Raw genomic sequence first — 23095 nt, forward strand, 5'->3', positions numbered from 1 at the left:
CTGTTTTGTAAGTGTGGAATACAATGGACAATAAGTGTAGAAAGCAGGAGGAGGTATAAATAATATATATGTGTATGTGTGTGTATATATATATATATATATATATATATATATATATATATATATATATATATATATATATAAATAAATAAATGGATATATTTGTCCCTCCTCATGGTGGAGTTGTTTATGACTGCTCTCATTCCTGAGCTGCTGCGTCATTCTACTGTGTGTTTATGAATGAGAGTACCGCGGTGATTCCGGGAAAAGGCGGGTCGCTTTACTCGCCTTTAAATTTACTCAGTTGTGGTAGTTTAAGTTTCCTAGGTCTGACTTTGAAGTACATCGACGAATATCTGTTATTTGACTACGTCGGAGGAGGAAAAAATCTAATACGCAACAGGTAGGCCGTTTTTTCTGCGTTTGTTTACCATGTCGCTGTGTTTTCCATCCAGTTGTGCTAGCTAACTAGCTGCCTAGCATAGCTAACACCTTGATGGTGTATGGCCGTCTGTTGTGTTTGTGTTTTTGTATATTCGTGACATTTTACTGACGAGTATACTTATATCACATATTGTCGATTGAGTAATTGTATAATTGCTCTTAGTATTTCAGTGCAAGTAATCTTATTTACCATGAGATCAGTATGACATGACGCTTTACTAGCTAGTTATGTTAGCTAGACAGCTATCTGACCAGAAATTGACACATTTATAAAGGTTAACCTAACACTACGTTAGCTAGCTAATTCTTATTTTACGTAACGTTATCGGAAAGTGAGTTAATCCGGAGCTATATTTAAGTGCAAACGTCTGATATCTTAACATACTGGGACTAAGGTACTTGCCAGTTACCACTACATTCTGCTTTAGTGGATCAAAGCTTCTACAATATAGGGTGAAGGTGAGGTGCGATATTGTACATTTTATTACCGGAGGTTAGCACTAAACAAACGTTTAGCATGAAGCTAAATTTGTGCCTCTTTATTTTCCTTAGCTGTGACAACTGTTATTTGCTGAGGTAGGGAGATTTTTGCTTAGGTTATCAGAACGGTGTCTACTTTGAGTATGACGAAGCAGACAGGTTTGCCTAGCGGCTTTATTAGACATGTGCTATTAGTATGGTCTTTATTTAGTGTTTGCGAAACTGGAAACTTTGCAAAGATAGCGGAACAAATACAGCCGTTGATACTATCTTAAATTGGGACTGAGAGAATTGAGGCCTTTAGGAGGAGACTTGTGCTGAATCACCGTGACTCCGAGTAAAACACCCAGTACATTATCTGCACGCTACCCACACATTTCCCATTTCTGGAAACTGTAGGTCAGCAAAGTGTTGTCCTTACTCTGGACTTTGACCACATTTAAACTATTGTTAGGATACGTGTCCCACTACATTATATGTATGCGCCGATTCCCTTTGATCAGTTTGAAACTGAACAAAATACAAAACTAGTGGTCCACTTTATTTATAACGGTAAAACTTTTTTATTTTGAATTTTTACTGTGACGTCAGTGACAAAACTTGGGAAAGGTTTGATTACCTAGGACACTGTTACTCGACTGTCACTAATATTCCTGTTTTAGTGGATAGAATGTATCATGTCTGGGCTGTATGTACACAAGTAGGTACCAGTATGAAATCACACACACACACACACACACACACACATGTAGCTTAACATGTTAAAATTAGTCCTGGATTTAAGATTTCTAGTGAAGATTGTCTTGTGTAATTTGCTACAATCTTAACTTTGGCCTGGAAAACTGACAATAAAGTTTAAGTCTAACCTTTCTTAATTGGTGTTTACAGGCATTAGAAAACACAACCATGACATCAGATGGCAGAGCCAGCAAAGCCCTCAAGGTAAATACAAGATGCATTGTGTTCATTTGTAGACAGTTCTTTTCTTTATTGAGATATATTTGTCATTACTAAGTATGTGAGACTGTATTGTATATAAACTGTATGGATTTTAAGAATGTACAAACATGCCTTTCTTACATATTGATAACTTTTTACATTCATTTATTCAAATAATGTAAAACTAATAAATTAATTTACATTCAATTTATTAGTGACTTGATCGCTGTGTGGATTCTACTGTTGACTGAGACTCGGCTGTTAGCTAACGTTAACTTGCTAGTTAGCTTTTTTTCTGGTTCACCAGATGTAGCTAATTTAATTATACGGGAGCTTAACTTGGGGGAGTCAGTGGCTATTGGCATTTTTAAAATGTCAGTGTATCTTGTCATATAACAAAATAAAAATAAATCTGTATCTCATCTTGCATTTGCCAAAACAATATTAATGGCCCCAAGTCTTATGGGATAATATTCTGCAGACTGATGTCTCAAAGATGGAATTTTTTTGGAAGACATGGGTCCCATTGTGTCTGGCGTAAAGCTAACATCGTATTCCAACAGTCAAACGTGGTGGTAGTGTGGTGGTCTGGGGCTGATTTGCTTCTGCTGGATCTGGGCAATGACTAATCATAATGACCACCATGAATTCTGCTCTGTATCTGAAAATTCTTAAAGAGAATGTCTGCCCATCAGTTTGTGACCTAAAGCTCAAGCGTTCTTGGGCAGTGATCTGAAGTGCACAAGCAAGTCCACCTCTGAACAGCTCAAAAGAAACAAAATTAAGGTTTTGGAAGGGTCGAATCAAAGTCCTGACTTGAATCCCATTGAGATGCTGTGACAAGACCATAAACGCACAGTTCATGCTCAAAAACCTTCTAATGTACCCTAAATTAAAACAATTCTGCAAAAAAGAGTGGGCCAAAGTCTGTCCACAACAACGTAAAAGACTCACTGCAAGTTATTGCAAATCTTTGATTGCAGTTGTTACTACCAAGGGATGCACAACTAGTTATTAGGTTTAGGGGCAATTACTTTTTCACATGGGTGATGGGTTTTGAATAAATCTTAATGTTCAATAAATGGAAGTGACATTTAAAAGGGTGCATTTTGTGTTAACTCATGTTGTCTTTATATTGGTTGCATGATCTGAAACATTTAAATGTTTCTAACATTAAAAACATTTAAATGTTTCCATTTCCAAAAAAGTGGGATGCTGTGCAAAATATAAATAAAAACAAAATGCAATGATGTGCAAATCATTTAAACCCTATGTTTAATTGAAAATACTACAAAGACAAGATATCAAAATCAATTTGATGCCAACAACACATTCCAAAAAAGTTGGGATGGGGGCAACAAAAGGCTCATAAAGTTGTGTAAGGCTGAAAAAAACCACCTGGTGGTTAAATGCACAGAAGCGAGTTAAAACTATAAAATACAAAGAAGAAACCTTAAATAAACAGGATCCAGAAACACTACCACCTTCTCTGGGTCTGAGCTCATTTAAAACAGACTGAGGGGAAGTGGAAAAGTGTCTTGTCATCTGACATCAAATTTTTTATTTTTATTTGGAAATAATGGACACTGTGTCCTCTAGGCTAAAGACCGCTCTGCTTGTTATCAGTGTGCAGTTCAAAAGCCAGTATTCATGATGGTATAGCGGTGTATTATTTCAGTAAGACAATGTCAAACCACATTCTGCACGTATTACAACAGCATGGCTCCATATTAAGAGTCCAGATGCTAAACTAGTGTGCTTGCAGTCCAGACAGACCTGTCACCCACTGAAAACATTTGGCACATTATGAAATGAAAAATACAACAAAGGAGACCCCGAACTGTTGAGCAGCTGAAATCCTATATCAAACAAGAATGGAAAACATTTTCAACATTTCAAAACTACAGCAATTTGGCTCTTCAGTTCCCAGACTCTTACAGAATGCTGTTAAAAAAGAGGTGATGCAGCACTGTGGTAAACATGCACCCATCCCAACTTTTTTGACCTACATTATTCATGTTTGCTGCATTTGTTGAATGCCTTGATTCATCTGAAACTGTAATTGGTTGTAATGCTTGCAGCATTAAAAAATTGCAAATAATATATGCTAAAAAATATAACAAAAAAAAATATTGCAAAGGTAAATCTCACCATAGTTCATGTAATATGGAATACATTGCTTCTTTCTTTAAAAAATGGTGCCAAAAAGGGTTCTTTGGAGCAATGGCATAGAAGAACTACTCCTTAATACTCCTCAAGAACCATATGCCCAATCCATGAACTACTTGGGAACCTTTATTTTCCAGAGTATACTATAATGTTAAAAAATAATGCACAGGAGCTATGGCATGACTGTCTTCTCCTCTTAGGTGAAGAGGGAATGTGGAGAAAATGTTCCCGTGCTGACAGACAGTGAGCTCATGTCTCTGTCGGTACGTGAGCTGAACCTGCTCTTGCGTGGTTTGTCGAGAGAGGAGATCCAGAAGCTGAAGCAGAGGCGACGCACGCTGAAGAACCGTGGCTATGCTGCCAGCTGCAGGGTGAAGCGTGTGTCTCAGCGCGAGGCTCTGGAGCAGCAGAAGAAGGAGCTGCAACGTGAGGTGGAGCGGCTGGGTGCTGAGAATGCAGGCATGCGACGTGAGTTGGAGGGGCTGGGAGCTCGGCTGGCTGCTCTGCAGCGTTTCGCTCGAGGCCTGGAGGCTGGAGGAGGAACCCTTCTGGCTACAGCTCCTCGCCTTAACACGGCATCTGTCATCACCATTGTGAAGAGCCCACAGCAGAGCCACGCCCACAGAGGGCAAGAAGCATCTTAGGGCTAGCTGTTATGGGCAACAGGTGCACATGCAGGTACACTCTTAAAAATAAAGTTGCCAAAAAGGTTTCTGTGGAGCAGTGCGTAGAAGACTTGAAGACTTGACTCCTCAAGAACCTTTCAGTGGATGGTTCTTTAAAGAACTGTCTTTGTATTACAAAATGTAAGTGTGAAGAAACTTTCACTTAACGCATATGATCAATACCAATGAAAGTTGTTTTTTTTTTTTTTCCTTTTCTTCTCCCTATAGAAACGTATATCCAAGCCAAAAACCATTTCTAAACCTTTATTTTTAAGAGTGTATAGAGGTACATGACCTATACCAGACACAATAACTGGATTCTTTAAGCTGAACTGAATAACTGGCTGACTGGCAAGCATTTTAGATAAGAAACATTTTAATAGCTGTTTCAGTGAAACTGGTGATGAAGGTATGTTTTAGATTGGTTAGAGTCATTGTCTTACACTGTTCCATGTATATAAGTCCAACAATACACACCACCATTACATTTTTTTGACATATAAACAAGTCATAAAAATTCTAGACTGGTCTTTGTACCATTCTCCCTCTGCCTAGTTATTCGGGCATTAGATTATTTTTATCTTGGTCTAATGTTTGGAATGTTTATTATTTCTCTATGATTTGACTTTTTCCTCTTGTTTCTATGGTTGGCTTATTACATTGAATTTAACCAGTAGAAACAAGAGTATTGTTGGTCAGTTTACATGATATTTAGCTTGATTATATTATTATCATCATACATGTTACTTTTTGACCTTACATGGAAGATATAGTCATAACTGTACATGTCTTTACAGAAGTAATGACTGAGCTTGACTTTATATCTCTGACTACCAACGTTTTGTAAGTTGGCAAATAGTGCTGGAATATATTGTTAATTATAATTAGTCATGGAACAGACCAGTAGAATGCCATGTCAATGCAAGCTGATACATTCCTATGTAATTATTTTTAATACTTAAACAAAATTCTGCAGAATTAAATTTTTATCTATATTTTAAGATGAAGACATTTTAAAGCTAAAGAGTGCTGTGATTTTAAGTCAAAATACTGCTTATGTATGACTTAGCTTAGGGACATTGTCATGTCAGAATTATTCTAATGCGTGTGATTTAATGCAAGGTTTACTATGTTCATGAGGAATTTAACTATGTTTATGTATGTAAAACCCATTTACTGTAACATGATTCAGTGGGTCTGTGTGAAGGTCATATTTGTGTTGTTACAGTATAGTATAGTAGACTTCCAGTAGTGGTATTTTTGTATTTAAAAGTAGAATAATTTTTTGGTATTTATAATGACAAAAGCTTAACAAGTATCACACGAGAGAAAGAGGGGAAACAGTGGAAGCAAGGCAAAAATGAGGGCAAAGAATGAAAAGTCAGGGAAAGAATCAAGTATAAGAAGAAAAAGGTGATTCTGCAAGTGCTAGAAGGAACATGAGATAGATAGTTGTGAATATAAGTGATCACATTAACCCATGGTTGACAAAAAATTACCAGCCATGAGCCAGCAGTTGGGAGAATATGTATATGGACTGATATTTCTAGATCGAAAGATTATTTCTAATTCCCATTAAATCCCATGTCAATATTGAGCAGCACTTGATTCAAATAATATTTTCTAATCATTGTTTTCTGTTTCTAAACATGCCGGACGTTTTGTAAAGCAGCAAAACAAGTATTTATTATCTGTATTTTTCTATGGTAAAGTAAATATATTGTCTATTTTATACCATTAATTGGAATAAATGTATATATTGTACATACAGCTGTGTGTGTTTATTGAAAGATGTTATTTTGACGTTTTGAATGCTTATTTATTGTTTTACATCTTTGTTGGAACATCACAAGGAAAATCTTTAATGGAAAAATATACATCAAAACATTTAAAAATAAGGCATTTACTTCATCCCCAATCTTTTGCTTATTTCTAAATGTCCTTAATTATTCTGTTGTCCTAGTAACCTTGTGCATCTCTCTATATACCATTAAGCATAACTTTGGGATTAACTTAACTGTTTAATGGATAAACAAAAAAGGAAGCTTGATGCAATTATTTGAACTGGAAAGTATTTTGATACGTGTGGAATATAGAAGTAGGGTGAAACACCCACAAAAGCATCACAGTATTTAGATGGTTTAAATATGATTAAGCAGCATTAAGTATGTCACAGCCCACTCCACCGGATAACTATAACCTTGATTTTATTTTACCCACGCCACCCAGATAGTGGGTTTACTGCAGTGGTCTCCTGTCTGACACAATGACGAAAGCCTGAGGTAATCTCCACCATGCAAATAACGCTCCAATTATAACCTTTATTCCAGGCTGCTGAGTACTCACCCCTAACCAAGAGTACATTACAGAATAAGAGAAATCTAATCAAGTCCCATCAACTGCTCCTAACACCTAGTTACCTAGTTGTCATATGTTTCTATAATATTCTGTCGCAAAGATAAATTAGCTGTACTCAAACTACCAGTATATGCCACAGCAGCACAGAACCTGTCCTAGAGACATGAGTACTTATGTGTATGTTAAAGCAGTCTACAACAGGGTTAAATGACCTCAAACTAGAAGTGGGAATCTCTTGGCGCCTCACGTTTCGAGTACAATTCAGAGGGCTGTGATGTGATTGAAATGATTATTGATGTATCTTTTTTTTTCTATAAAGGATTTCTTTTTCCTCACTGTGTGAGGACCTTGGAACTTTTAAAGCAGTTTAAAGCAGAACTTTAAAAAAGTATCTATAATGATCCATAATGAATTTTATGTCCAATATCTTTCACAACCCCAATTCCAATGAAGTTGGGATGTTGTGTAAAACATAAATAAAAACAGAATACGATGATTTGCAAATCCTTTTCAACCTATATTTAATTGAATGCACTACAAAGACAAGATATTTAATATTCAAAAGGATAAACTTTATAGTTTTTTGCAAATATTCACTCATTTTGAATTTGATGCCTGCAACACATTCCAAAGAAGTTGGGACAGGGGCAACAAAAGACTGGGAAAGTTGAGGAATGCTCAAAAAACACCCGTTTGGAACATTCCACAGGCGAACAGGTTAATTGGAAACAGGTGAGTGCCATTAAAAACTGACAACATTCTGTAACAGATATTACCACATGGGCTCAGGAACACTTCAGAAAACCATTGTCAATGAACACGGTTCGTCGCTCCATCTACAAGTGCAAGTTAAAACCCTGCCATGCAAAATGAAAGCCATATATCAGCAACACCCAGAAACACCACTGGCTTCTCTGGGCCATCTTCTCATCTGAGATGGACTGACACTAAATGGAAAAGTGTCCTGTGGTCTGACGAGTCCACATTTCAAATTGTCTTTTGGAAATCATGGACGTTGTGTTTTCCAGGCCAAAGAAGAAAAGGACTGTCTGGATTTTTATCAGTGCAAAGTTCAAAATCCAGGTGGTATGGGGATGTGTTAGTGCCCATAGCATGGGTAACTTGCACATATGTGAAGGCACTATTAATGCTGAAAGGTACATACAGGTTTTGGAGCAACATATGCTGCCAACCAAGCAATGTCTTTTTCAGGAACGTCCCTGCTTATTTCAGCAAGACAATGCCAAGCCACATTCTGAACGTGTTACAACAGCATGGCTTCGTAGTAAAAGAGTGCGGGTACTAGACTGGCCTGCCTGCAGTCAAGACCTGTCTCCCATTGAAAATGTATGGCAAAATATGACAACGGAGACCCCGGACTGTTGAGCAACTGAAGTTGTATATCAACCAAGAACGGGAAAGAATTCCACCTACAAAGCTTCAACAATTAGTGTCCTCAGTTCCCAAACTCTTATTGACTGTTGTTAAAAGGAAAGGTGATGTAACACAGTGGTAAACATGCCCCTGTCCCAACTTCTTTGGAACATGTTGCAGGCATCAAATTCAAAATTAGTGAATATTTGCAAAAAAACAAAGTTTATCTGTTTGAATATTAAATATCTTGTCTTTGTAATGTATTCAATTGAATATAGGTTGAAAAGGATTTGCAAATCATTGCATTCTGTTTTTATTTGTTTTACACAATGTCCCAACTTCATTGGACTTGGGGTTGTATTAATAAATTGATGAAAGCGATATGGCAACTCAACTAGAAGACTCTCATTCACTGCTCGTTTGGAGCACATGAGATGGAGGCTGCCACTCCTCTACAATAAATTGCGCAGTTACGATGAAATGAGATTCAGTGGCAATGGGTGTCCACACATCAGATTACAGCTATTATACCAATTTTCTTCAGTGATTTCGTAACTTCGGTATTGAGCTCACTTTAGAGAGTGGGGGTCGCTGTGTCAGTATCTTTGAGACGGGACGCTGTATCTCGGCTCCAAAGTGTGCAACATTATGCGAAAGCTTTGGAGTTCGCTTCGTCCTTTTCGAGTTGGGTGAGAGCTCTGACATCCCTTGACTGATGGTCCTCTGGTTGGCAGTAACTACAACTGGGTGGGAAATGAGCGGAAACATGTAATTCATGTAATTCTGCTCCACAGAAGTCACACTGCTTCCATACGCTAACTCAGGGGTCAGCAACGTTCCACTCTTTTACTGGCCTGGAGTGGCTCCACATCAGAATTAGATTTCTAGGTAAAAATAAAATAATCCTCATTTGCAGTAAAATAAAGCTCTGCTGATTGTTCAAACACAGTTTCACACTGGAATTAATGTAGCCTATAACTGATACTACACCTAGGTAGTAGCTAACACAAAGGCAAAGAGAAAGTTTTAGGAGGAACATCCATAATTTGGAGACAAATATTATTTACACTTATAATCACTCCAGCTGGTTTCCTGATACATTTAATCTGCAACGTGAAACTGTCAAACACCAAAAATGTCAAACACCAAAAAAAAACATGTAAAACTGAAGTCAATTGTCCAGTTCCACCTTAAATGGTGCAGCAGTTACATTCTGGAGACTCATGCACCATTTAAGGTGGAATGGGAAAATTCGAACGAGGAGCTGGTGAATGAGAAGAGACTTCAGCCTCGTACAAAAGCAGAACATTGCGAGACAAAGTAAGTCATTGTTTTGTTTGTATTATATTTTAGCCTACACTAGGACATTAACATGTGCTGAGATGCATGTACACCCAAGATGGTAAAATAGACTCAAATTTTGTGGCTTTTTGTTTGTAGTTGGATTTTTGTTGAAAGAAGAAAATTACTCCTAACATCGGGCGGGGGGGGGGGGGGGGGGAGAAACAAAACAGAACCAGAAAGGAAAAAAGTGGGTCATCACAATCATGGGAATATTTTAACACTTTAGTGCACAAAATACACTAAGCGTATAATAAAGACACAGTGTAGCTTACCATACTGTCCATATATCGGAACAGAATCTTTACATGCAGCCTAAGAAAAGGGAAAAGAGAATGAGCGGAAAGTCCAAAGAAATGAAGGATAAGAGGAACAGGTTTTGTATGGAGGGATAATCATGCAGGTAACTGAGTCAAGATGGTTTGATTGAAAGGCATAAAAAAGAAATATATTGATGAAGAAGAAGAGAAAAATAAAAGAAGAAAAAGAAAGAGCATATATAGAGCATGTTGGACAGAAATAGGAGCCACCTTGTGGAGATTGTACTTCGTCCTAGCTAGGTCTTGCTGTGAATTGGTTATCTACTTCAAAACTGCTATGTTAACCACCAAGTGGGTGATTGAAATAATGACTGTATGAGTTCACCAACTTTAAAAAAAAAACAAAAAAAAACCCCACCACATTCTTTTATCATGTATCATGATAAAAACATTACTTTCCTTGTACATTGTCTTTTGGGGTGAATCTTAAGAAGCACTTGTCTGATTCCTGTGAAGATTTACAGATAAGGTTTCTATGGCAATACAAGAAGATGACCAAAAGCATGTTTTACTTGAACTTAAGCTTCAGTTGGGCCTGATATTTTGTTCCTAAACTAAATACAGCCCAAGAACATCCTTATGTCCGACACAAACCAAACTACATTGTTAGGTTTTTAGTCCAAACCCAAACAAAATTGCATCCAAGATCGACCTGAACTGGTATTCTGATGAATTGTTACCTTGTCAAAATGTCCTACTGTAGCGCATATTAACTGGTATCTCTTTTAATTAAACTAAGAATACATTGATAGCTTAATCTCTATATCAAAAAATTGCAGCTAAAACTACAGATACAATATATTGATGGCCTAAAATGTAGAAAAGTAGAATAAAAATAGAATATTGTGAAAGCAAATCACCTTATTGGTGGGAAGTAGTAACTAACATTAAAAACACAACATTTAAAACACTTGAAAAATACTGAAACACTTTCAGAAACTTGATTAAACACTGTGTCCACTCACTGTACACTCTATTAGACACACATCCTATTAGTTTACCTTGCAGATGTAAAGTCAGGGGCAACAGCTCATCTGCTGCACAATTTGTGTTGGTCATCGTTCAGTTCTTCATCAGTGGTCACAGGACACTGTTGGCTAGATATTTCTGGTTGGTGGACTATTCTCAGTCCAGCAGTGACACGGATGTGTTTAAAAACTTCACCGGGGGGGCGCTAGTGAGCACCAGATGGAGTAGACATGTTTTTCTGAGCTCCTCTCCATATCATAATATAATTGGATATTTAATCAAAAATTTGTCAGTTTACCCGACCCTTTTGTTGATTTAAGCGATTATTAAGAGAAATAGGATGGGAAAATCGAAGGCAGAACGTGGAAAGCAGGATAAAGTTGAGTCGGCAACCCGTGCTTCACCAGAGCTAGCGGGCGCCGAGGGCCTCGCGGACTCCGGAGATACTGATGCAGACGCTAGCAGCATACTTTTGGCAATACAGAGCATGAACAAAACGATGACTGACAGATTTGATGCATTAGAGGCAACCTTGGCATCCACTCAAGCATCTTTGGTGAGTCTTGGTCAAAGAGTTGCCACAATCGAGGAGGCTAATTCCAGTCAAGACATTCGCCTCACAAAAGTTGAACAAATTTGCATGGAATTGCAGATAGAAAACCGCGCATTGCACGCCAAAGTAATCGATCTGGAAGCTCGCTCTAGATGTAAAATATTAAAATTGTAGGCCTACCTGAGAAAATCGAGGGAGCGCGCCCTGTGGATTTTTTGGAGAAGTTTATCCCTGAACTGTTAGGCGCCAGTAATTTTCCAAAGCCTGTTGTGGTGGATCGTGCGCATCGCCTGGGGAATAGATCTAATGAGGACAGCGAGGCACGGCCGCGCGTCATGATAGCCAAGATCCACCATTTCCAAGTCAAGGAGAAAATACTGCGACTATCTCATCAACAGTTTCCTTTGACATACAACGGGAGGGCAATTCATATTTTCCCCGATTATCCTGCGGAGGTGATCAAGCAACGCCAAGCGTTTGAAGGAGTTCGTGACAGGCTGAAGCTGGCTGGCGCCAAGGTCGGTTTTCGCTACCCAGCCTGGCTCAGGGTTACAGTGGGTACATCAGAGCAAGTTTTCTCCACACCGCAAGAAGCCGAGCAGTTCGCAATGACATTGGCTTGAGTGTATGTGCAGTTCACGCTTTGAATTGATACATTTTCTGGTATGTAGCCTTTTACAATTACAGGTCGGGACAATATTTTTTTTTCTTTTCTCCTAATCGACGCTATTAGATCATTGTTTTTTTTGGAGAGAGGGCTTGGGGCTCTTTACTTACGCTAAACTTTTATTTGCAATGGCCCGGCAGCCTCGGTGTTTATTTGAAGGGAACGTGTTTTCACTTTGTTTGGGAAAGTGGAACGGGGGGAGGGGGTGTATACTTGTGTTTTTTACATTGTTCGTTTTTATGTTGTGTTCAGTGTTTAAGGGCGTCACTTGTACATTTTACTGTGTTTAGACGTGCATAGCTCTACTTTAAGAGGTGGTGGCACCGGGATTACTTTTACTAGTTGGAATGTTCATGGATTGGGGCATGCCATTAAAAGAGCAAAAGTGTTTGCTCATTTAAAGTCCTTAGCTGCAGACATTGTGTTTCTGCAGGAAACTCATATAAAGCCAACTAGAGCAAATTTGCTAAAGTGTAGATGGGTCAATCAAATTTTTCAGTCCACATTTTCTAGTAAAGCTCGTAGAGTGGCCATCCTAATTAGTAAAAGTATTCCATTTAGGCATGTTTCCACTATTTGTGACCCTAATGGTAGATTTCTCTTGGTGACAGGACACATTTACACACACCATGTTACACTTTTAAATATATACGGTCCCAACTTTGACAACCCAAATTTCTTTAGCAAGGTCTTTGATTTGCTGCCTAATCTCTCAGACACAAATGTAATTGTTGGGGGTGATTTCAACTGTGTGATTGATAATTATCTGGACAGATCTTCCCAACCAACCCAGTTACCTTCTGCTGCCTCAGCAACTGTAAACAATTTGATGTTATCTACTCATCTAGTTGATATATGGAGACTTCAGCACCCTACAGATAAGGATTATTCTTTTTTCTCACAGCGTCACAAATCTTACTCTAGAATTGACTATTTCCTGCTTGACTCAAACCTGATATCAAATGTGATCTCCACCAAATATCACAATATACTAATCTCAGATCATTCCCCAACATCATTGGTACTTGACCTCAATCATATGAAATGACAGTATAGTTGGTGCTTCCATCCTTCACTTCTCTCTGACCCCTATTTTTCCCAGACTATCTCTTCTAAAATATCAGAATTTTGGAAACAAATGATAACCATGAGGTTACAGACTCAACTTTATGGGAAGCTTTCAAAGCTGTGATTAGAGGGCACATTATTTCTTTTGAAAACTCCATGAGAAAAGAAAAGAAACGCCGTTTGATAGAAATTGAAAAAGATTTAACACTACTAGACACAATTTATAAATCATCTCCTAACTCAGTCACCTTACAGAACATAATTAAACTTAAATATGAATATAATGACATATTGTCTGCCCAGGTACAGAACCAACTATTTAAATTGAAACAAAAACTATTTGAACTGGGAGACAAACCCCAGAAACTTCTGGCGCGACAGTTGAGGGGACTGCAGGCTAACAGAGCCATACACAAGATAAAATCTAAATCAGGAGATCTTATTACTAACTCTTTGGATATAAATAAGCGCTTCAGGGAATATTATGAACAACTGTACACATCCAAAGCGACAGGTAACACTTCTACATGGCTGGAGGACTTGAACCTCCCCAAATTAAGTGATGAGGCATGTGAAGCGCTTAATGCTGATATCACAGCTGAGGAAATCCTAGAGGCAATAAAATCTTTCCCCAATGGGAAAAATTCTGGGCCGGATGGATTTGGCATGGAGTGGTACAAGACATTCCACAAACAATTAACTCCACTCTTGCTTACGATTCATTTGATAACCAAAAATTTCCTAACTCCTTATATGACGCTAACATCTCACTTATTCTAAAGGAGGGGAGAGACGAAACTGAACCCTCATCTTACCGCCCAATTTCATTACTGAACTCTGATTTAAAAATTTTCACAAAATTAATGGCAAATAGGTTAAATAAACATATCACCTCCATTATTCATAAAGACCAAACAGGTTTTATTCCAGGCAGGTTTTCATTCTTTAATGTTCGAAGATTAATGTATATAATGTACCATAACTATAAGAATGACCAGGAGGTAGCGGTTTTGTGCCTAGATGCCGAGAAGGCATTTGACCAAATAGAAATGCCATACATGTTTAGGGTCCTGGAAGAATTTGGATTTGGTCACCGTTTTATCTCTTGGATTCAAATTTTGTATGCGACACCGTCCTCTTCCATCCTTACAAATCGAGATAGGTCCACCTCATTTCGTCTGCAGCATGGGACGCGTCAGGGGTGTCCCCTTAGCCCACTCCTCTTCGCAATATGTATTGAACCCCTTGCAATCCGTATTAGACAGCATGAAACTCTCAACCCCATCCATCTAGGAGGTGTGGACCACCATCTGTCTTTATATGCTGATGATGTGGTAATCTTCATGTCACAGCCCGAATTATCCACTCCTATTCTGTTAGATCTTATTAAGTCATTTGGGTACATTGCTGGGTACACAATCAATTGGCAAAAAAGTGACTTCATGCCTCTTGGGAAAAATCCCAAACCAGAATTTTTGCATAGACTCCCATTTAAAGTTACAGACAAGTTGAAGTACCTTGGAGTAACCCTTCCAAAAGACCCAAAATTAATTTTTAAATTGAATTTCGGTGAAAATGTGGAAAAACTAAAAGTAGATATTGGAAGGTGGCGCACTCTTCCCCTTTCAATGGTGGGCCGTATAAATGCTATAAAGATGGTTTCGCTGGCAAGATTTCTTTATCTGTTTCAAAATCTTCCAATTTTTTTAACCAAGTCTTTCTTTAAGTTGTTGGACTCAATAATCATGCCATTTATATGGGGGTTTAAAGCTCACAGGATATCCAAAAAGCATCTTCAAAAACCAAGAGAAAAGGGTGGATTTGGACTGCCATGCTTTCAGCACTATTACTGGGCAGCAAACCTTAGACCTCTTGCTTATTGGGTTGAAGGTTACAATCCTGGTGTCTCAGCAGAAACTCCAGCCTGGGTGGCCATTGAAAAGGCTGGTGTTAAAAACACTTCACTCCCAGCTCTTCTTTTCTCAACACCTAGCCTTCTCAACTTAAAAGTGAATAACCAAATAATTCGCAACTGTTTGAGAATATGGCAGCAAATTAAGAAGTGTTGTGAACTACCTGGTACCTCTGTTTATGCTCCTGTGTATCATAATCATGCGTTTCCACCCTCACTGTCTGATGCAACTTTTCACAGTTGGAAACTAAAAGGCATAGTTGCTTTAAAAGATTTGTACCTTAATAAGCATTTTGCCTCATTTACTCAACTGCAACATAAGTTCTCCCTCCCAGCAACACATTTCTTCAGGTACTTGCAAGTTAGGAACTATGTACGCCAAAACATACATAATTTTGAAACTCTTCCTGAGGAAAGTAAGATTTATAATCTTTTGCTTGGCCCACCGGATTCAAGACACCTGATTTCAAATTTTGTTAAAATATTCTCTGAACAAGTGGACTGTGCCACCCAGTCTTTGAAGAGTGCCTGGGAAGAAGAGTTGAGTATCCAGATTGATGATATTGTCTGGGGGGAAGGTCTCAGTAGAATACAATATTGCTCCATCAACACTAGACATCACCTTATTCAGTTCAAGGTCATGCATAGGCTCCACTACTCTAAAACTAAACTGCATAAAATATAACCAACTGTCTCCCCTTTGTGCCAGAGATGCAAGTCTGCAGATGGTACCTTAGCCCACCTTTTCTGGTCATGTCCAAAACTGTATGACTTTTGGTGCAGTGTATTCCAATGGTTCTCTGAGATGTACAATTGTGTTTTCAAGCCTGATCCACAGGTGGCACTTTTTGGGTACTCAATGGTTCTGTTGCCGCAAAGTAAGCGTGTACAACACACCATAATGTACGGAATGGTTGTTGCAAAAAGACTCATTTTAATGCTTTGGAAGTCAGAGGCAGTGCCCCTTTTCAAGACGTGGCTATCTGAGCTCACATCTCTATTGCACATGGAGAAAATCAGGTACAATCTGTCTAATAATCTCAGAGAATTTTATAAGATATGGCGGCCATTCTTGGACCAGCTCGAAGAGTTTGATGGAGACCTTGAAACAATGTGATAGGCTAATCACCTCTTTCCTTTTTTTTAAAATTTTTTTCTGTTAATGCTGGCTTTGCACTAGTGAAGATAAGTCATTACCTTAGTTTGTACGCCCTGTCTGTTTTGTTTTTGTGTGCGTTTTCACATTTTAAATCTTCTTGTCATTCCTTTTTTTTAAGCATAATGTATAATTTTTTCTGTTGTTTACCTGTCTAGTTGTACATAACACTTTTGAAAAATTGTAATAAACATATTGTTCAAAAAAAAAAAAAAAACTTCACCAGCACTGCTGTGTCTTATCCCCTTGTATCAGCACAAAACACAGTAACATGCCATGATCTGTTATGTCAGCTAACAGACACCTGTGCTGACTAGCATTGCGTTGAGTGAAAGGGGTAGAAGTTGGGGCCATCCTACCCACCCAGAGAGTGAGGCAAATTGTGCTCTCTTGGACACCCAGCTACGGATGATTGTAGCATCATCAGGGCTCGAACTTGGTATCTCCTGATGATTTTTGTACAATAAATGGTCTTAAATGCTGGAGTTAATGCATAGCTGCTAATTCATCCTTTAACACTGAAGACTGTCGCAGAGACTGTTGGTCACACAGCAAGACATAATAAAATGGCAAAGATAGAGATTTAAGATGAACATTGATAATTTGGGGATGAATGGACTTATTTGCATTTATAAATCACTCAGCTGGTTTCCTATGATTAATCTGCAACAACTCGTGAAACTGAAGTCAGCTTCTTATGCTTATATTCTCATTCAAATTGTCCCATTCCACCTTAAATGGCGCAGCAGTACAATCTGGCGCCTCAGGCACCATTTAAGGTGGAACAGAAGAATTTGAACGAGAAGCAGGAGAATGAGAAGCGCGACTTTAGCCCCGTAAAAAGTTGAACATTGATAGACAGAGATGTTTCCTGAGATGCGAGAAAAGCAGCTACAGCTGAACTTAAGGTTAAAGCAGAGCAAGGTAAGTCTGCATTTGGGTTATATTATACTTTTAGCCTAAAGACAGGAGGCTGAGCTGGAGGTGGCGGAGATGAAGATGCTGAGATTTTCGTTGGGAGTGACAAGGCTGGACAAGTTTAGAAATGAGCAGATCAGAGGGACAGTGAAGGTGGAGCAGTTTGGAGATAAAGCCAGAGTGGCCAGGTTGAGATGGTTTGGACATGTGTTGAGGAGGAATAGTGGATATATTGGGCAAAGAATGTTGGAGATGGAGCTGCCGGGTAGAAGGAGAAGAGGTAGACCTCAGAAAAGGTTTATGGATGTAGTGAAGGTGGACATGGAGATGGCTGGTGTGAAAGTAGAGGAGGCAATGGATAGGGCAAGATGGAGGCAGATGATGCGCTGTGGCGACCCCTAAAGGGAGCAGCCGAAAGAAGAAGTATTTATATTGTCATATATTGTATCTGCAATGGTTATAGCACCTGCTAAAAATGAGTGGGTGACACATGAATATACGAGTGCAAAATGCACCTGCACCACATGCTCACAATGCCTCTGAAATAAAGATTCAATTTACTACAGCTCAGCAGAAGACTGCAAACTGCACAGAAGATCACATAACGGTGCTCACAAGGCATATGTTTTAAAAGGTGCACTGAAATAACAGAGCTGTCAAAAAAAAGACATAACAGAAAATGAAAATTCAGTGATGAATACAAAAGGCAGTTTGCGTTTTTGTCCACACAAACTGGCGCATAAGCTGCATGTGCGCCAGTTCTGCACAAAACATGCTGACAGAGTATGTCTGCACATGAAACTGGCACAAAAAGCTTAATACATGAGGCCCTCTGAGAGTTTTTTAAGGGTCTATTTAATACTGTTTACAAACAATATACATTTTCTAAATTGCTTATCCTTGGTCACAGGGGCGCTCTCAGCGGTCATTGGGCACAAGGCAGGATACACACTGGACAGGTTGCCAGTTCATCGCAATGCTATATACAGTATCTCACAATAGTGAATACACCCCTCACATTTCTGCAAATATTTTATTATATCTTTTCACGGGGCAACACTTTAGAAATGAAACTTGGATATGACTTAAAGTAGTCAGTGAACAGCTTGTATAGCAGTATAGATTTACTGTCCTCTGAAAATAACAACACACAACCATTAATGTCTAAATATCTGGCAACACAAGGGAGTACACCTCACAGTGAACATGTCCAAATTGTGCCCAATTGTGTCCCTCCATGGTGTCATGTGACTTGTTAGAGTTACAATGTTCCAGGTGTAAATGGGGAGCAGGGCTGTTAAATTTGGTATTTTGGGTACAATTTGCTCATACTGGCCACTGGAAATTCAACATGGCACCTCATGGCAAAGACCTCTCTGAGGATGTGAGATTGTTGCTCTCCACAAAGATTGCTAACACCCTGAAACTGAGCTATAGCACGGTGGCCAGGGTCATACAGCAGTTTTCCAGGACAGGTTCCACACGAACAACTGCCTTGCTGGGGAAGCTGAAGGTAAAGGTGATGGACTGGCCAAGTATGTCTCCAGACCTAAACCCAATTGAGCACCTGTGGGGCAGCCTCAAGCAGGAGATGGAAGAGCGCAAAGTATCTAACATCCACCAGCTCTGTGATGTCATCATGGAGGAGTGGAAGAGGATTCCAGTAGCAACCTGTGCAGCTCTGCTCAATTTCATTCCCAAGAGGGTTAAGGCAGTGCTAGATAATATTGGTGGTCACAGAAAGTATTGATACTTTGACCACATGGTTGTTTAAGTTATATCCGTTTCATTTCTATAGTGTTGTCCCATGAAAATATATAAAATATTTGCAGAAATGTGAGGGATGTACTCACTTTTGTGAGATACTGTATGTCAAAGCTGTAGCATTCACCCAAGTGTTAAGTCCACGTAGCAATCATAATGCTCATTGCACCCTCTCTGTGGGTTTAATTTGTCTTTATCTTATAGCATGTCAGTCTGTGGAGCACTAAGTGAGTAATGTGAGTTATGGGGTGTGCAATGGGGAATGCAGCCAGAAGTCATGCATTTTGTATTAGAGCAAGTGACACTAAGTGGCAAGCTGCAGCATGACTAGGAGCAGCACAACCGGAAGGGACAGAAAGAACTTTAGCTTTGTGCAACTTTATGCCAATGAGCAGCGACATGGGGCAGTGTTAAGCAATCATCCCATAGAAAAATGCTGCATTGAACGTGTAGTTGAAACGGGGTAAGAAAAAAAAAAGACGTGGTTCAGCATATTCTCACTGTTAATTTTCTTATTTATCATCATTGTCATTCACCACTTAATCCAAATAGGGTTGCGGTAGCAGTTGGGAAAGCAGAAAATCCCAGATGACCCTGTCCCCTGCAACTTCCTCCAGCTCCTTCCCAGGAACCCCAAGCCGCTCCCAGGCCAACTTGGAGATGTAATCCCTCCAGCGGGTCCTAGGATGACCCCGTGGCCTTATCCCGGTAGGCTGTGCATGGTACACCCCCACCGGGAGGCGTCCAGGGGGCATCCAAATCAGATGCCCGAACCACCTCAGCTGACACCTCTCAATGTAGTAGTAGTAGTAATGGCTCTACTCCGAGCTCCTCCCAGATGGCCGAGCTCCTCATCCTATCAAATAGTGTGTAGCCCACCACCCTGTGAAGAAAGCCCATTTCTGCTGCTTGTATTCACAATCTCATTCTTTCGGTCATTACCCACAGCTCATGACCACAGGTGACGGTCGGGATGTAGACCGACCGGTAAACAGAGAGCTTTGCCTTATGGCTCAACTCCCTCTTCACCACAACAGTCCGGTACAGTGTCCACGTTTCTGCTGCCGCCTGTCCCAGCCTGCGGCCGATCTCACGATCCCTCTTCCCATCACTCGTGAGAAAGACCCTGAGATACTTAAACTCCTCCACCTGGGGCAAGTCCTTTCCCCTAACTGGAGTGGGCATGCCATCCTTTTCCAGGCTAAGACCATGGACTCAGATTCGGAGGTGCTGATCTGCATACCAACCGCTTCACACTCAGCTGCAAACCGCTCCAGTGAGCACTGGAGGCAACCAAGTGATTCAGCCAAAAGAACAACGTCGACTGCAAACAGCAGAAATGCCACCCTCTGGCCTCCACACATAGTGCCCTCCTGACCTTGGCTACGCCTTGACACCCTGTCCATGAATATCACGAACAGGAGTGGAGACAAGGCACAACCCTGCTGGAGCTCAACGCTAATACTGAAAGAGTCTGACTTAATGCTGAGTATACAAACACAGCTCTCACTCTGGGAGTACAGAGATCAAATGGCCCAGAGTAGTAGCCCCGGTACCCCATACTCCCGGAGGACCTCCCACAAGATATCTTGGGGAACCCGGTCATAAGCCTTCTTCAAATCCACAAAACACATGTAGACTGGGTTGGCAAACTCCCATGCCCCTCAACAATCCACAAGAGAGTGAAAAGCTGGTACATTGTTCCACGGCTGAATCTGCATTGTTCCTCCTCAATCTGAGGCTCAACTATCGGTTGGAGTTTCCTTTCCAGCACCTTGGCATAGACTTTCCCAGGGAGGCTAAGCAGTGTGATACCCCGATAGTTGGCACACACCCTCCAGTCCCTTTTTTTAATAATGGGGACCACAACCCCGGTCTGCCAGTTCCTGAGGTGCGTCAGCCACGACAGCCCCACAATATCCAGAGCCTTCTCCAGATGAATCTCATCCACCCCCTGTGCCTCGCCACTGAAGAGCTTGCCAACTACCTCAGTGACCTTCACAAGGGAAAAGGAGCTTGACATGCCAGAGGCTTCCAGCCCTGACTCCCAGATTAAGGAATTCTTCAAATTGCTCCTTCCACCAACCGACAATATTCTCATTTGAAGTTCTCCACCCTTGCTGAATACAGCTTGGGCGCAGCCACCCCGACCCCTCCTGAGTCGTCGGACAGTTGTCCAGAACCTCCTTGAAGCCGACCGAAAGTCTTTTCCCATGGCTTCACCAAACTCCTCCCACGTCCTGGATTTTGCTTCTGTCACCGTTGCGGCTGTCACCTTTTTCGCCTGTCTGTACCTCTCTGCTGAATCGGGAGTTCTTCGGGCCATCCAGTCCCTAAAGGCCTCTTTCTTCAGCTTGACGGCCTCCCTCACCACTGGTGTCCACCCGGGGGGTTCTTGGGTTACCGCCCCTCAGGCACCCACAAGCTTTTGGCCACAGGGTCCATTCAGACTCCATGTCCCCTACTTCCCCCGGGACATGAGAAAAGCTCTCTTCTTGTATAATGAATACTAAAAAACCTGTATAATCTGTATGACAGATAATGTCACATTGTGTTATTGATATTGTGTTAATGTGAATAAAAGTTTACTAAGCATTTCTGGTTAGCTGGAGTATAAACTGGAAAAAAAATGCAGAGAAGTGAAACATCATATTTATTATCTGAATTTCAATAAGCCACTTTCAAATATTTTGCTTTAGGAGATATTAAATTTGTTGCCTGCCAAGTGATGCTAACTGATTTTATTGCCACAATAACACACTCAGTAAAAAGTTTGTGAGTCATGTCATACAGTAAAACACACACACACTAAAAGCAGGCCATGTATGAGGAGAACACAGTGAAAGGACACCGCAACTCCACAGTTTCATTCCCTGCAGGTTCATAGAATACCATGTGTAATATAAATGTATAGGGGGTAGAAAGTGTGTAAAGTGTGAAGTAATTAATGATGTGTTGTTTTGCATGTTGTTCACATAAAATAAGCATAATAAAAATTTTTTTGGTAACCATTGAAAATGGGTCCCACAGATGTCCCACACAAACGGGTGAGAGGGGTTGTCCATTATGGATGCAAGCTTGGCCAACATCCTCCTCTCCGCCACCTCTCCCACTGGGTCCAGTGCACAGCCCAGGACAGAACTAGCATTCCTGATAAGCTTGTCCAGTTTCTTCCTGTCTAGTGTAATGTAATGTAATGCCACCTCCCCAGCAGACAATGCCATAGAAGATGGCTGATGCCACCACAGAGTTATAAAAAGAGTGGAGAAGTCCACCCTGTATTCCAAAGGACCACAGCCTCCTCAGCAGGTTGAGTCTGCTCTGGCCTTTCTTATACAGGGAGTGTGTGTTGTCAGCCCAGTCCAGTTTGTTGTTTAGATGAACACCCAGGTACTTGTAGGTCTTGACAATCTCAATGTCCCTTCACTGGATGTTCACTGAAGTGGGTGAGGAAAACTTTGTCCTGCGGAAATCCACCACCAGCTCTTTGGTTTTTGCCGTGTTGATCTGGAGGCAGTTCTGCTGGCACCAGTCCACAAAATTCCTTATAACTTCTCTGTATTCCCTTTCATTATTGTCTGAGATGTAGCCAACAATGGCAGAGTCAGAGAATTTCTGGAGGTGACAGGTTGAGGTGTTGTGGGTAAAGTCCGCTGTGTAGAGGGTAAAGAGGAATGGGGCCAGGACTGGACCTCTGTGCTGCAGAGTAGTGTTTCTTCAGTCGTTAAGTCACACATACTGCAACTTAAGTCTGTTTGTGAGGTAGTCCATAGTCCATGTGATGAGATGGTAATCCACCCCTGCTCTCTCCATCTTGCTTCCTCGTGGAATGGGCTTGATGGTGTTGAAAGAACTTGATAGATGAAAAAACATGACTAAGAGTGCTACCGACCTTTTCAAGATGTAACAAGGTATCTGTGCAGTAGGTAAATTATTGCATCCTCCACTCCAATTCCTGGCTGGTAGGCAAATTGCAAAGGATCCATAGCTGGTCCCAT

General features: G+C 40.4%; 1 protein-coding gene across 1 annotated transcript; it reads left to right on the forward strand.

The window, feature by feature from the left end:
- The first annotated feature begins 215 nt into the window (after window positions 1-215).
- On the forward strand, window positions 216-5964 carry maff (v-maf avian musculoaponeurotic fibrosarcoma oncogene homolog F). Its single transcript, XM_017705481.2, has 3 exons — window positions 216-403; window positions 1813-1866; window positions 4233-5964. The coding sequence occupies exons 2-3, from the start codon at window positions 1831-1833 to the stop codon at window positions 4674-4676; spliced, it is 480 nt and encodes a 159-aa protein (XP_017560970.1). The 5' UTR covers window positions 216-403; window positions 1813-1830; the 3' UTR covers window positions 4677-5964.
- The last annotated feature ends 17131 nt before the right edge of the window (window positions 5965-23095 follow it).

Source organism: Pygocentrus nattereri, chromosome 13 (genome assembly GCF_015220715.1).
Source record: "Pygocentrus nattereri isolate fPygNat1 chromosome 13, fPygNat1.pri, whole genome shotgun sequence".
NCBI lineage: Eukaryota > Metazoa > Chordata > Actinopteri > Characiformes > Serrasalmidae > Pygocentrus > Pygocentrus nattereri.